At 37.8% G+C, this 16754-nt stretch overlaps 1 protein-coding gene across 2 annotated transcripts in view; it reads left to right on the top strand.

Moving 5' to 3' along the window:
* FBN1 (fibrillin 1) overlaps window positions 1–16754 on the top strand; it is a 216439-nt gene that overhangs the window by 27866 nt on the left and 171819 nt on the right. For both annotated transcript variants that reach the window (XM_016163229.2, XM_036218301.1), the window contains exons 4-6: window positions 1066–1164; window positions 10408–10503; window positions 13875–13970. In XM_016163229.2, coding sequence (XP_016018715.1) covers window positions 1066–1164; window positions 10408–10503; window positions 13875–13970 — 291 coding nt within the window. The remainder of the gene's footprint in view (window positions 1–1065; window positions 1165–10407; window positions 10504–13874; window positions 13971–16754) is intronic.

Here is a 16754-nt window from a genome sequence, read left to right as displayed (position 1 = left end):
AGTTATTTATTTGCCACATTTGTAGTTTATTTCAAAATTAAAATCAAATCACTAAGAAAGGGATGTAATAGTATTTGGCATTTTCTAAATGAACTTAATATACCCCCTTCCCTGGTGTTCTGTAGAATCTCTGAGAAATGCTGTCTTCGGTATGTTTAAATAAATATGTATAGAGTATTTATTTCAGCTTATTTCTTAATAGTTTTTAGTGTCTACCCTTAGCTGTTTTGATGTTTCCATGTATTACATATAGCCTGGTGCATCTTGTTTGCCTCTTGCAAGGTTGTGTAGGAGTTTGCAGAAAGAACCATGACTGTGAGTATAAAAAGTAGTGACCAAATTCTAGTCTGCTGATAAATAGAAATCATTTGCCATATAAACTTTCTCTTTAGGCCACTAGCAGAGCATTTGGTACTAGTATGTTATTACTGGATGGCATGAAAATGTTAGTATTTCTCTAAAAGTGAACAGCTTCTTAACTGTGGAATCTGGATCCCAAACTTGTCCTCACCGACTGTTGATATAATTCACAACAGGACTAAATATAGGATAAAAGCTGCTCCATAGATCATATGTTCTCAACTGGAAGAATCTGATCTAGAGAAGCAGTCTTAGCAGGTCCACAGTGTTTAGATACAAACTATTACGCTTTAAGCATTTATGATAAAACAGGTTTCCAAGAATACTGTCATAATTTTTATATCATTAAATATCAAATTTAATATAAAATAGAAAGGTTTTAGATATATAAATATGTTTAGATGCAGAGTTTCTTTTGGTTTTGTTTTCCCTTCACAGGATGTCCAGGGTTTCTGGAATAAGCAAAGAGAGGCTGAGGACCACTGATACGGATTAAGGGAGTTACCGAATTTTACAGCCCAAGGTTATTTAGTCCAACAGATTTGTTTTGCAAATGAATAAACCCGAGGCCTAAGGTCACATAAGTCATGATGGCAAAGTTAACAAGGAGCCTGAGAGCCCAGGTTTTCTCGTTTAAAGACTGGGTCCCTGTAAATCACCGTGAGCAGAAGCCATGTGCTAACAGACCTCTGGTTTTATTCACAGCCATTTGCCGGCATTCCTGTGGGGATGGATTTTGTTCTAGGCCAAATATGTGCACTTGCCCATCTGGTCAGATATCTCCTTCCTGTGGCTCCAGATCCAGTGAGTATAACATGTCATTATATATAATATTAATTTATGTGGTTATGCCCTATTTTCTCCTAAATTTGCTTTTGGCTTTTCTCTTGCCTGCAATACATTTTTCACTAGAACATCTGCCTTCTCTGTTCTGCCCAAAATACTTGGAATGGCTTTTCTTAGTCTGGCCTCCCATTTCCTTTCTTCACTCTTTATAGGGAAATTGCCTATGGGACATAGTTACTATGAGTAATATAAAGATTATGGCCTCTTTCTGTGTAGGTATTGCCTTATTTATCTTTGTATCTCCAATGTAAACTCATAAAAGATGCTCAATGAAATGGTCGTTTAATGAACATTTTGGCTCAAGAAAACTAGGCATTCTTCCTTGTGGTACTGAAATATAAACCCGATTAGACACTTTTTAAAAACTCAAGACACCCGCCTTTGCAAGAAGAAAATGTAAGAAGGCATTACTGCAGTTTCTGGGGATGATTTATCATGGAGCACAAACATATTTTTCCTTTCAGAATTTTACCACTTTGTTCATCCTATGATGCTAAATATATACTTACTCTTCATTCTTAAGAAACTTTGCTTGCTTGCATGCTCTGTTTCCCCCCACCCCCCTTTAAACGTGGGGTCTTTAGTGGTGAATTAGTGGGACTGTGGGAGTTGGGAACGAGGTGTTATTATTGGTTGTTAAAAAGTTGAAGGTCATGTCTGTATAAGGGCCCCTCAACATCTTGACCATCACCAAGGCTAAACACTTGGGTTCTTTTTCCATTTCTCATTTCTGGTGAGAGAATACACTCCCCCTACAGTGTGTTCTGCTTTTTGACAAGGTTAAGGAAAAGTATTGTGGAATAAGTTCATTTTCTTTTGTCTATTGCAAGTAGAGACTTCAGCGTGGTCAAGGTTCATTACCCATTAAGAATCTTAATATGTAAGCATGGCTCTCATAGGCCAGTTAATAGGATAAGGCAAGTAATGCTGGGTAGCAGACCCTTTTGGTCCCACTCACATACCTTGGGTGAACACCGGTGACTCCATCTAAGAGCTTTGTATACTTTTCCTGGCCCGGGAGCATCACGCCAGGTCTGAATGCAGAAAGCTGGGTGGTGGTGGGTAGGGGAGGTTAATAGCCCCAGAAGAGACTTAACCAATGGCAGATGGAGAATGTTGGATAAGTGCTCTAGCTTCTTTGCCTCTCAGTCTGCCTAATTATTAGGTATGTTCTGTATTCTCTCCTAAAGTTCCTCGGTGGGATTGAGTTCCACTTGCCCACAGTAGGAATAGGCTTGATAATGTACTTTATTAACTTCCTTCTTTTTCCTGTCTCACTTTTTTACTCTCTTACAAGTGTTTCCTGAAATTACTTCTAAAGTAAACTATTCACATTTAAATTATTTTTTCTCAGAATTTGCTTCTGGTGGAAACCAGACAGAGCTAGGCAGCTATAGATTGAAACTCCTGTGGGCTGGGACTCATTTGCGTATTGCACTGTGTATAGCATATTCTTACTTGATCTCAGCTTGATTTTGAGTGTATGTCCTCCAAGCAATAGCAGGTTCATTCTTCATATCGAGAGCACCTGAGCTAGAGGAATAGAAAGAGGAAGAGAGGTTAGCTGGTGACACAGGAACATGTTGGACATCTTCATCACCATCAGGATGACCTCCAGGCTACTGCTGAGGAGTGAGAGCCTCAGGGTTGGGGGAGGAATCTATGTATCAAGTTTGGAAGAGACCCATTTCTCAGATTGATGCTTGAACCAACCAACAGCACTGCCCTTCTCGGGGGGAAGAAAATATAGCCAGATGACAGAACAGTATCCAGCTGCAAAGGTCTTCAATGATAGCGTGAGCTGATAATGATTTCTCTGTCAAGTAAATACCATTAGATGTGAAGACAGGCCATTAACAAGACCAGAGGGAAAAGCTGTGGTCCTCATAGACCTCAAGCTTACATTACAGTGAGGTGGGAGGAGTATAGTGGTAAGGTCCTGTGGGCCTGATTTGGGCTAGAGACCAAGGATTAAGACTTGTATTCTCTGAAGAGGTGTGGATTCATTTATGGTACTTAGATACTGGACAGATTCCCCCAGTAGCTTGTGGATGAGAGTGGTGTGAGGAGGAGGATCTGTATCATCAGGATTTTTGAGGCATTTGGAGCCTTTAAAATGGTTGGCTTTTTCCCTACCTGAACTAAAATTGCCTATACAGCATGCAAAATTAAAGATGGCAAATGTTTTAAATTAAGTGTAGCTGGAGATGATCAGAGTTCATTTCTGATCTTTTGAAGTTATGTTCTAGAAGACAGCTATGTCATCCTATGGAACTTCCTGATATGATTTGGTAGATAAGAAATGTGGATAGATCATTTTACTAAATCTCTGCTAGGAAGAAGACAACCCAACTCAGTAAAATGTTTGCATTCACTACCTGTGGTTCCACTGAAAAAGAGTAAGTTTAGATCATTTCACCAGTGTTTCCTATTAGAAATTTTATGCTTGTTATGTGATAGGGGTCAAGGAGTTCAGCGCACGTTGTAGGATCTCTGAGGTCTTAGTTTTCTCATTTGAAAATGAAAAGAATGAAAGGAGTGTTTTTCTTTGAGATTGTTTTTGACTTGACTGTCCTGCAACTCTGAAAATAGGAAATGATCTCTTAGTGGCCTGAGTGAGAGATTGCATTTCCAGAAGGTCCAACCTGCCAGTCAGCAATTTTTTTTGGACACTGGGAAGACAGGACGTGGCTTCCCTTAATCTGTTTGGAGTCTTGCCACTCGTCATTGAGGCACCAGGGCAAAAAGAGAAGATTGGCTAGACAGGATTAGACAGTATTCCAGCTCTGTTAGGAACATTCTCCTCCACCATTCTCTGAGGCTAGAGATGATCCTGAAGAATCCGAATCATAAGGACCTGCCGTGGTTGACTGATCACAAATGTACTAAAACTCATCCTAAATATACATAAATGTAAAATAGGTTATTTTTCTAAATGATATAATATACATGATTATAAAAGATGTTCCCTAACATTTATATTTTAGAATTTAGAGATTAATTTCATGCTCGTCTTGTTTTATTCTTTCTGTTTAAAAAAAATTTTTTTTTAATTAAACTTCTTTTGAGGTGATTATGGATTCACATTCTATTGGTAAAAAATAATACATAGACATCCTGGGTACCTTTTACTCCATTTCTCCCATATTACCATCTTGTGAAACTAGGACAATAACACAACCAGGATAACGACATTGATACAGTCAAGATGCAGAAAATCTCCATCACCGTAAAGATCCTTCGTGTTACTCTCTTATAGTCATTTCCTCTTGCCACTGTGTTTTCCTTAATCTTGACAACCACTAATCTATTTTCTATGTCTATAGTTTTGTTATTTCAGTGATATTATATAAATAGAATTGCATAGTATATAATCTTTGGGTTTTTCTTTTTTTTTCCATTCAGCATAATTCTGTGGAGATTCATTCTGGTTGTTGTGTATATCAATAGTTTATTCCCTTTTATTGCCGAGTAGTATTACATGCTATGCATGTACCATAGTTTCTTCAGCCATTTACTCATTGAAGGACATTAGGTTACTTATAGCTTTTGGTTACCAAACAAAGGTGCTGTCAACATTCATGTATAGGTTTTTGTGTGAACCTGTCTTCATTTTTCTGATAAATGCCTAGGAATGCAATTGTTGTATATTAATTACATATTGTTATATATTAATTACATATTGATAAATGCCTAGGAATGCAATTGTTGTATATTAGATACATATCGAGCTTTTAAAGAAATGGCCAGACTGCTTTTTGGAGTGCCTGTCCATTTTGCATTTTCACCAGAAGTATATGAATGACTCAATTTCTCTTCATCCTCATCAGCTTTTGGTGTCACCTTTTTAAATTTTAGCTATTTTGTACTGGCTTATGATGTTGAACATCTGTTCATGTGCTTATTTGTTATGTGTATATCTTAGGTGCCTCTTCCTGTGTTTTACCTATATTCTAATTAGACTGTTTGCTATTTTACTGTTTCAAGAGTTCTTTATATATTTTAAGTTCTAGTTCTTTGTCAGATATGTGATTTGCCAACATTTTCCTTCACTCTGTATCTTTCTTTTTTTAAAAATCTTTTAACAGTTTTTCACAGAGCGAAATGTTTTAAGTTTGATGATGTGTAGTTTATCATTTTTCCCTTTAATGGATCATGCTTTTGGTGTCAAGTCTAAGAACTCTTTAGCTAGCCCTAGATCCTGAAGATTTTTTCCATTTTATTTCTAAAAGTTATATAGTTTTCCATTTTAAATTTGCATATTTGATGCATGTTGAGATACTTTTTATATGAGGTATGAGATTGAGGTCTAGGGCAAGGCAATACCTATGGATATCCAGTTGCTTCAGAAACTTTTATTTCTGAAAAGGCTATCCTTTGTCCATTGAATTGCTTTTGCACTTTTGTCAAAAATCGGTTGGGCATGTTTATGTAGGTCTGTTTCTGTGTTGTCTGTTTTATTGCATTGATCCATTTATGTCTGTCCCTTCTCTACTACCATACAGTCTTAATTATGAGTTAGATGAAGCCTTAAAACTTGAGTAGATTAATTTATTTCACTTTATTCTTCTTTTTAAAAATTGTTTTAGCTCTCCTAATTTCGTTGCCTTCCTATATAAATTTTATATTACTCTTGTCTGCATCTACAAAAAATATCTTTATGATGTCGATAGGAATTATGTTAAATCTGTACGCCAATTTGGGGATTTGACATCTTTACTATGGGAAACTTCTTACACTTTGATACAATTTTCTCATTTTCATGTCACTTCAGTTCAGTGAGAATTTGCAGTGTTTGTACTCCCAACACAAATCCAGCCTCTAAGGGAGTAAGAAGGTCAAGGGAACAATTCTAGAGCCATGTGTTAGTGAGTTTGAGCGAGTGTGGTGCAACCGCATGCTGGAAGTACGAAGACACTGTGACGATGGGCAGGTGGTGCTGTAGCTAGTCTAGAAGAAGCGACCCTTTGACAGGTTTTTCAGCAGAATGTGGGATTTTTATGGGCAGGGAGGAAAGGAGTGAGAGGAAATTTCTGACTAGAAACAATTGAGTTCTTTGCTTTCTAGTTTGCCCTCTGTGGAAGTGCCTTTCTCGCTACTATCATATAACTCGCCTTTCTCTGGACCTTTTCTAGCTCTGCTATTTTTTTTTTTAGATTCTTTAGTGATGTTGCTCTTCTGCGCAGTGTGTCTTTAGGCATCACAGGGTATTTATGCACTTAAGGAAACTGTCATTGCTGTTACCACTCCCAGTGAAAATCGTTTTTATCCTGCAGTAACTCTGGTTGCCTGTAAGGACTGTCATCTCAGGTGTAAAGTCCAGAAGTTGGTCCAGTTGTTTAATTTGTCTTTTTAATTTGTACTTTTCCTAGTTCCTAAATTAAAATCACCTGCATACCATACAGATGCTTATTTGCAAATTGCTCCCAATGTTCTTTCTGCCCGTGTGCCTGCCAAGATAATGGCAGGTCTTTAAAATCACTCCCAAACTAATACATCATAAAGAAAATCATTACCTGAGGTATTTAGATCTAAGTGCCAGCCCTGCATTTCTCTTATCCCAGTAGTGTGCTCATATTGTTCTCTTCTGATTGATTATTTTACGAATTAATTAGTGGTGAGCTGAGCTATAATCTAAAGAAATTTTCTGCGACTCTTTCTGATGCCTGTTGAATGGAAGGCATTCAGTGAGTGTTTGTGAATAACTTAAATGACCAAGTAATGTTTTCTGGAACAAAAAAAAAATTTATTTGGAATCCTACATGGATACAGTTTAATGGCAACATATCCTGTTAGTTCCAGGATGTTGACTGAGCCTTGCTTCAAACTCTTTGATACTGTTTTCCCATCTTCAAAGGAAAGTCCCCACTGGGGTCTCGAAAATTTCATTTGGCAGCATAGGGCTGCACAGTGACACTTGGACTTCCCCAATATTTTCAATTTCTGGTAAAATCTTCACACAGATTGTGTTTAGGAATATATTCTGCCTTGAGGTATTTAGAGCATCTTTATGGGTTTCGGTAGAGCTCTAATTTTCACTTGACTTTTTCTAGTGACATAGAACTTGGTCCACAAATTGCCAGACATCTGGAATTCTTGTTCACATCAGAGTAAATTTAGATTATATATCAATGGCAGAACTCAATCAAAAATAAAAGCAATTTGTGTATATATACTTTCTGAACTATTCCTGCTGTATAGTGAAGCTACATATCTAGTTCCTTTATTTTCCCACAGAAATCCTGCATGTTGGCTTTCTCCTAAATATCTAAGACTCACAAAGAGTGCAGTTTCTTTGGCAAATATGTTTGTGGTAAAGCAGATGATTGAGATCCTATTATCTATTGATGACCTTACTCCTCTGGCCCAAGGACTCATGGTTCTTTGGTTTATTTGGACCATTGGACTAACCATGACTTATATTTCACGAATCTGACAAAATGGTTTTATTTTTTTAAAGGAGAAAGAATATTTCATGCTTGAAAAGGTTCAGTTGAAAGACGGGGCAGAAAAAATATAAAAGCATATCAGAAGGTTTTTATTATATTGCATTTAAATGTAAACTTATCATCCTTTCTGGAAAGAAGAATTCATTCTATTTTTCAATTCGAATAAATAATGTAAAATCACTATTTAAACTACTGTTAGCTTTTTTATCTCAAAGTAGCTAAATGGCTTTGTTGCTCATGTGGGAATGGAAATTAGCTTTTGGCATGAACCACTTTAATTGAAATCAGTTTGTGGGTTAAGTTCCTATGCTGCTTGACAGATGACATCATTTCCTGTGCTTTTCCCAATCCCCACTGTTTTGCTAAGATAGGATGAAGCTAAATTTAACTTCAAATTTTAAAGCAACTATACACCTTTTCCTGACCTACTTAGAATATTATCCAATTTTTTCACCAAATCATTTCTTTTGTGTAGTTGCAGGTAGTTTTTTTAGTTAAAAAGTGTTTTGGCTGAGACATTATAATAGACTCAGAGGAGCCTAAAATAACAGTTTTATTTTTTAAAATCAATTTCCTGGGTTTCTTGACTTCTATAACAATGCTTCAACAAAGGAGTTATTTATACTTTTATATGTGGGGAAACGAAGATAAAAATAATTTTAATAGCAACCTACATGGGGTTGTATAAGTGCGTAGGACACGATGGGCAACTTCTCAGGTTTTGGTTTTGAGCATAGCTCTTGAGACCATTATCAGGTAGCATAACTTAAGTAAGTAGAAATCAATTTAAGAAAGTTTCTTACAGCATGTACAAATGGGCAGGGGCTACTCTGAGCACTTATGGGGATATAACGAATAATCATGATGTTCCCTACTCTCAAGAATGGCCTGGGGATAGGATAAATAACTTAGAAAATAGGTTTGATTATATTATATACATGTCAAAAGAGAATGATAAAGTACTCAGGAGTCAGAGGAAAGAGGGCTCTTCTCTAGGGGAGGGAGGAGAGAACAAAAATCAAAAAAGATTAAAAGAAAGAGACAGATGACATTTCAGTATTTGGTGAGAACTGTGTTGTATGTTGGGGATTGAGAGTTAAGGGCAAAGAGACAAAGAGACAGCTTAAAGAAAAGATTCCATGAAGAGACTACCATAAACAAAGTCCCTGGTGTTAAAAAGAAAGTGCCTGCCATTTTGTATGGCACATAGTAGGCACTCAGATATATTTACCGAATGAGTTAATGAATGATAAGTAAACCTGGGACTGTGTCACAGGATATATTAGAAATATACAAAGGAGCCTTGAAAGGCCCATGGGGCCATCCTGAGGAGAGCTTTGAATGCTGAGAGATGGAGGTTGTTCTTAATCCAGAAGAGGTAGGGAGCCTTTGATGGTGTTTCAGTAAGTGTGTGACATGTTCTTGCAAAAGTACATCACTTTCAACTTGACTAATTCTTTGCTACTCTATGAGGGCGTAGTTAGTATTGAGTTTTGGCACCTTCCTTTCCCTATTGTCATGCTGAGATTTGTGTAGCTCCCTATGGAAATGGCCTTTCTCTTGAAGTCAGCAGCCACTTTTTGATACTGGACTGAGCATTCTAACAAAGGGTGCTGAAGAAGGTGGCTGCTGGAGGAGTCCTCTCTCTCTTCCTGGGGGAAGATTTGGCCCTCGCGCTCTGGGAAGACTGAGTAGAAGAGCAAACATAAGCAGCTGATATCTACTCTTGTACAGGAGAAAGGATTCTGTTTTTATGTAAAATTATTGAGCCTTTTTTCCTAGGAATTTACTCTCATAGCTTGGAGGATAGGGCAGAATAAGCCAAACTTCCCATGCCCAATCCTGGCCTCCTTATATAGGAGATGTGTCAAACAGAATTAATGATAGAATCTATTAAGGCTTCAGTTTTCTCCAAGTAGGGTAGTTATTGTTTCTGGAGGACTAATGAACAGCCTGGGATTTTGAAAGTGTTATTAGCATGCCTGAATTACTGAAGTAGAGACAGTCTAAATGCTAGAGAAATAAGAGCCCACACTGTGTGCACGCTCTCTCTCTCTCTCTCTCTCTCTCATAGGCATCTTTTACTCCAGCTTCTTTGTCTCCTGATCTCAAGTCAGCCTGTTGGCTTGTGATCTTTCTGTCCTGGACCCTAAAGCCTAAACACTTCTATAGGTGACAGTATGATAAAGAGTGAATTTCAAATGCTGCAGATCTTATTTGGTTTAAGGTTACAGTTTAAACAAGCATCTCTTTCTGAGCCAAGTCCAGCTGTCTCCATTATGAGACAATCTTGTTACTAAATGCCATTGTAGCTATTTTTTTCTTTCTTTTTGCTGCCTCTAAAATTACTTTTAACAAAGTTCCCTGATTATTTTCCTGGCCACCTACCTGGGACTCTAAATCTTTTAACAGAAAAAGTATTGCTGTAGTGATCTTGTCTTATATGGTTACTCAAAGCACTGTTTTCTTGGTATAAATTACAGAAATGATAGTGAGTGGTAAATTATGCTAAATTAGGGAAGTGCCTTTAGCACTATTAGAGTAAATACCAAAGTAACAATTACATAGCATTGTAAATAATTTTATACACACAAAAAATAACATGTTTAGAGTTGTCGATTAGGTTATTTCTGCATAAATGTACAAATCTTGATAAATCATTTTATATTCTATAAATCAACTCCTGTGAACTATTGCAATCTGGGCATTTAAACTGTAATAATAAACCATTCTTTTTTTTCCCCTTTTCCAGTCCAACACTGTAATATTCGCTGCATGAATGGAGGTAGCTGCAGTGATGATCACTGTATATGCCAGAAGGGATACATAGGGACTCACTGTGGACAACGTAAGTAAGCCATAGTTATAAATATTCTAGATGTTAATCCGTGTGGACAGATATGTAGACCAATGTGTAGACCAAAAGAATACAGAGAGAAGCACTCATGAATTATCTTTGATCACCTGGGACATGGCAATTTTACAGATGTCTAGTGACTCTTACAGGTGAACAGATCACTTACCCAACAAACTCAACACCAGATTTTTGATAGGAACCTTGGGAATGTGTGGTTTAATTCGCTTTCCTCTTCTTTATCTTCACCACACCACTTACCTCATCCCTTTGGTTTACAGTCGCCGCTGAGGTGCAGAATTCTTATTCATTCCAGCGCTATACCTTCCATTTGATTGCTGAACATCTCCACTGGAATTTTCAAGAAGCATCTCAGATAAAGTATTTCAAAACTCAACCTCATCTTTCTCCCCAAACCTTCCCTTTTTTGTGGTTGATAGTATTGGCATCTCTCTATAGTTACCGCTTCTAAATCCTGTTACTACAGTTGTATCACACAGTGTTCAGTTTGTTGGTTCATTCATGAACACTATTTATTTTGTGTCTACTCTCTATTAGTCCCTGGTGCCTTGCAGAAGAAGAAAATTTCTTTTAAAATGCTTATTTTTATTATACCAACATAAAAATATATACCCTGAAGAACATTTGGATAAGTTCAAAAATGTAAAAAATAAAATTATCCATAACCCTGTCATTCCAGATATTACCTTCTAGCCTTTTAATGCATATTTGGTACATATACTACTTTTTCACTTAATATTTTATTAGAAGTATATTCCATGTTATTAAACATTTAAAAACATATTTAGTAGTCACATAATACTTCATTACATGGAGGTTTTACTGTTTAATTATTAATGAGCATTTATTTATGTTATTTTCAATTTTTGCCATTGTGTATATATATGCTATGATTAAAAATGCTATTATAAGTAAACTAAAACTTACATAATGCTTTTCTGACCGTCCACACACTGCAGCGTGGTAAGAATAATGATTGAGTTTTGTTCAGCCAACAGCAGTAGCGTGGGGAGAAGAGAGGCAGGACAGCCTCCTTGGTGTGGCAGACCCTCGAGCTGCGTCTTGAGGGATGGTTAGGCATTCACTTGTTAGATGAAGGGAGATGGGCCAAAGCACTGGAACACGACACAGCATGGGATGTCAGAGGTAGCAGATGCTTTGGTGTTGCTAGAGCTTCAGTGCTGAGGAAAGTGATGGGAAGGGAGATAAGGCCAGAATGGACGTCATGGGCCAGATTTCGAGGGCCTTTATGGATACCATATTTTTGTCCAAAGTAGAGCCAGGGAAGGGGAGTGAGATAACAACAATCAACAGTCAGAACCACAACATCCGTCCATTGAGTTACTTACTGTATGCCTAATATGTGCTCAGCACATTTTAAAACTCTACATATGTTAACTTATCTACTATGACAACAGCCCTTTGCATTTCAGGCCTTTATTATCTTCTAACAGATGAGGAAACTGGAGAATAGGGACTTCAGTAACTTGTCTAAGGCTCTACAGGGAGTAAGTAGCAAAGGTAGAATTTTAACCCAACTAGTCTGATGTCACAGCCCATGCATGCACTTAACGCTATGAAACACTGGTCTTATACACTTCCCTTACAAAGAGTTACAATGAGAAAGATCTCTGTGGCCACAATGTGGATGTCAAACTGGAGAAGGAAGAATCAGGAAGAAGGAAGACTAGTACCAAGGTTATGGCTAGAAAGAAGGTAGGGTGGGGATGAATTCAAGAGCATTTTGGAAGGAGAATTGAGAGGAGCTGCTACGCATCTCTCCTGCTCCCTTTGGAGCTCCTGAAAGAGTTTGGCCCAGAGCCCAGCACACAAGAGGTGCTTGGTTAACATTTAAAGAATTAGAAAACCTTTCCTAGATGTCAGTTTCCTAATCTATAAAATGGGAGGGTTGGCTTAGGCAATCTGAAAATTTCTTATCTGCTTAAAACCTCTTCATTCTCCTCTGCCTGTAAGTTAAGAGGCAAATCTGAACAATATACATAAATGTCTCTAATTTTGTGATAAGAAAAGGACTTATGCCTTAGTTTTTAGCAGGGATTTTTTCAGCTTAAATCCTCTGATGCCTATCAGATGCCAAGACAGAATTAGGATGCACAAGAGATTTATTGGTGAAAAGGCCTGTGAAGAATGAAGGGATGAGGAGTAGGCGGGGAGAGCCTTCAGACCTCAATGTGGGTCTGACCCCTGTGCAGAGAGAGAGGAAAGGAAGCACAATTGTTTAGAAGGAGCCTCAGACTATGGTGCAGCTCCAAGAAAACCTGGGCTTGGTTGATGGGGAGTGCAGAGCAAAGATTGCTCATCAGAAAAGTTTTGTGATGTGCAGGAATGTCCACGCTTCAGTACCCTGCTGCTCTTAGTCATTGGTCGTAGCAGCCAGGAGAGTGTGTCCTTGTCGTGAACACTGCAGCAGACCTAAAGGTACAGGAGCTGAGGGCTGTCAGCCAACTCAGGTCCTTACTGCAGGTTCTCTTGGACAGAGATCTGAGTGGCTCAACTCCATGACTTCCACAAGGGTACAAGCAAAACACATGGGGGAATATATGAAGGAGGAATTAATTTAAATGGAGGTATTAGGAAAACTTCATGGAAGAATAAGCTGAGCTATGAAGAGTCAGGAGGACTGGCAAATTTGACGGGAAAGAACCTACCACTTGTGGATAAAGATGCCTAGAGAGAGGCCATGCATGAAAGAGTTGCAGGAAATTGTACAAAAAGAGCTGTTTGGGCATGAGCTTTCAGTTCTTATTTAAAGTCTTTTCTGACAGTAAAATAGCTCTCCCTCAAGCATCCCTGGGCTTACCTCAAAAACAGTTTCCATAGACTCTGTTATAACCCTCACCTGCATCTCCAATATGGTGCATAAATTACTGAATGTTGGCATTTAATGGGTTTTTTTGTTTGTTTGTTTGCAGTTAATTGCATGATTTAACATCCTGCATCTCTATAAAGGCTGACAGCAGAGAGGCCAATGTTTCCTCTCTGGAAATCGAACATAAATCATAAGCAAAAGAGTCAGCTTGCTAAAATGCAGTTCCCATTCAATGATGTCTTTTATAAATCATCAGTTTAGATGCAGAACTGAAAACATTGCTTCGATGCTTCCTGGAATGAAACTGTCAGCATTAACACAAGTACAAACTCACGTAGTCCAGGCAGTTTTACCTGAGAGTTAAGCGAGGGACATCTGAGTTGCTGGAACTGTAGAGTAACAAATAGCCAGATGATTAGATATTATATTGTTGTGCTTTCAGGGGACAGTGCCACTTCATTAGCCTCTCCTCTCAGGGAAAGCCTCTCAACCTCTCTCTCTTCTTATTTTACAGCTGTCTGTGAAAGTGGGTGTCTCAACGGAGGCAGGTGTGTGGCCCCAAATCGATGTGCATGCACATATGGCTTTACTGGACCCCAGTGTGAAAGAGGTAATTTTCAAAAAATAAATTAGTGTAAAGATACTCTGGTGGCTAAAGCTATGATCGATTTAAACGCCCTTTGGGTTTGTTTGGCTATTTCATGAATTTTGCTGAACTCTGAGGGACTTTCCATATTGTCACTGGGAAGTTCCCTAGAATGATCAGAGTGTGGCCTTAAATCTGTGATTGTTATTCAGTAATTCTTACCAGTGGACTCTGGGACTCAGCAGTGAGCGTATGCATAAGTACCAGTTGGCATCAAGATAAAAGGGGGAGAATTTTCCATAAGCATAAGGATTGAGCTCATTATTATCCTAGTAAATTAGAGAAGTGGCTCCAAACAAAACATCTGTATGGAAAGGGAAAAATTTAGAATGAAGAAAAACATACATAAAGATCTATTAGAACCTGTTGGAGGCTGTAGTGGCACACAAGCTCAGCATTCAAAATTCACTGTAGAAGTATTGAGTGTCTGCTGCTTCAACGTGTGTGGCTTATTCAGTACTCACTGCAGCCTACTGAAGTGTGTATAATCATCCTCACTTTTGCTTTAAGAAGGCCGCACACATAATGATAAGCTTTAATTTGAATGTGGGTTTTTTGATTTCAAGTCCAATGCTGACTGCTGCTCTTAATTAATTAAAAGAAATGTTCTACCTGATTAGCCTGCTTATAAATGCAAATATGATATTGAGATATACGTAGATGTGTAATGTTCTTAAGTTTCCTCCTCTACTCTTGAGCTATGGCTTTATTGATCAATTGTCTTGTCTCTACAATCATAGCCATTTTCTCATCATGCCTTATTTTATAGTAAAAGTTTAGAAAGTTCATTTCATACAAAGCTATAAAGATACTCATGAAAAATATTTATTAAAAAATACTCACAAACTTTTAAAATTGCAGTCATCACTTTTCTCCAAAGTTGTATAAAGACCTTTTTATTTTAAGATAGAAAGTAAAGATTTTGTGCAGATGTTGAATATATATGTTGAACATTTGCAGAAAAGAAGGTACGATTTGACCCAAACCACGTGGCAATAAACAGACAAATAACTTCCTGTCATGGTGTAATACATATGAAAGGAAACATTTAAAATGTCAGTTATGAGTACCTCATAGGATAAGCAGCTTTGTCCCTGAGAGATCTTAGAGCCTGTAACTACCTCAGAGAGTCAGTACAGTGTGGAATGACCATTGGGGGTGATACTGACAGGATTTGGCTCACTTTAAGCCAATAAATTAATCTTAATCCATGAACATAGTGGTTTGATTTGTGATGTAGATGAGGAGGAGACCCACGCTTGCATTGTGAATCCTAACATCTATTCAACAAATGTAATCAGATTATGAAGCAAAGTTGTCTTACTTACAGCTTTTGACCAGTAAAATAAGTATGTTTTTTAAAAAATTTTCTCGTCTAGTCGGCCTCATTGGGCAGGTAACAATGACGGTATATCCCATCTCTCTACACTCAGAGGAAGAAATGTAAAGGCCTATGACTTATTTGGCTTGCAATGTTACTTTTTTAAAAACTTAAATGTGAATAACTTTAGTTACATTCTCCAGTTTGCCACAGTCTCCACCACTCTTTATTATAAGACATCCTGCCTACTTCATTCATTTAGCTTGCTTCTTAGCCCTGTGGGCACTTGAGTTTGCCATTTTCTGCTACATTCTCTATCAAAGATTGAATCTCTTTGTGTTTTCTTTTGCACCCTCAGTCTTTCACTGTTCCTCTTACAATTATTTTATGTAAATTTATATTTATGGTTATTTCTGTAAATTTACATGTATGGTTTTGCATTCATTGCTGCTCCCACTCCTACTTCCCTGTCATTTTTGCCTTCTCTCTGCTTAGGCCTTGAGTAACCGGTAAAACTTATTGCCTAGGCTCAGTGGTACAGTATGTTAGTGTTGAAATGACGTCAGTGCCTGTTTCGGTGATTGCAGCACAAGCTAGTAGTGTGTTACCATAGTTACTGTCAATGAGACTATGTGGAATCACACTTTCTCTTGCCATTTCGCCTCAGAATGCAGACCATTTAAAATCTTGTTAAATGCCCTTCTATTAATCATGTGAGTAGAGGAGACTTCTCATCTACTAATGAAAAAAAGGAGAAGAATGATAGAGATAGACCTGAACTTGAAGATGGGGAGGAATAATGATAAATAGACTTGAGGAAGAAGAGAACCAAAAAAAGACACTGAAAGAAAAATGAAAGAAGCATGAGAACCAGGAGAACACCGAACTAAAGAAACTAAGGCAGGAAGAAGTTCAGGGAACAGTTTCCCAATCGTTATACTCTTCAAAGGCTCAAGAAAATATGAGAATTACAAAGCCCTTTGATGTAATAGCAGATGATGTATACCGGGGATGTAGAGTGGGCCAGGAAGTGTGCTAAACACTCCACTTTGGTGATTAGCAACAACCTTGAATGAAATGCCTTATAATGAGTTCCATTTTATAGAGGCATAAAAGAGGCAGAAAGAGGTCAAATGGCTCGCCTAAGCTTGTAAAGTCGTACAGTCAGAAGCTGAACCCAGCCGGTCTGGCTCATAAGCCTGTGCAGTAATCATTATGCTGTACTCGCATTTCACTGGGTAGGAGTCATTACTAACCATAGAGAATTTTCTGAGGAATGGTAAGAAGAAATCTAGAACTGTGAATTTGCAAGTGGAAGTAATAGATTAAAAAATAGCCCTTCAAGAAATTTGCCCAAGTAGGTGTTTTTTTCCTCCCTGGTAGGGTCGAGCTAAGTTGCTTTTATGTCATTTTAAAAGCCAGGGAAA

This window comes from Rousettus aegyptiacus, unplaced genomic scaffold, assembly GCF_014176215.1.
Source record: "Rousettus aegyptiacus isolate mRouAeg1 unplaced genomic scaffold, mRouAeg1.p scaffold_m13_p_3, whole genome shotgun sequence".
In the NCBI taxonomy this organism is placed as follows: domain Eukaryota; kingdom Metazoa; phylum Chordata; class Mammalia; order Chiroptera; family Pteropodidae; genus Rousettus; species Rousettus aegyptiacus.
The sequence above is the reverse complement of the archived record's forward strand: the minus strand, read 5'-3'. Positions and strand labels throughout refer to the sequence as shown.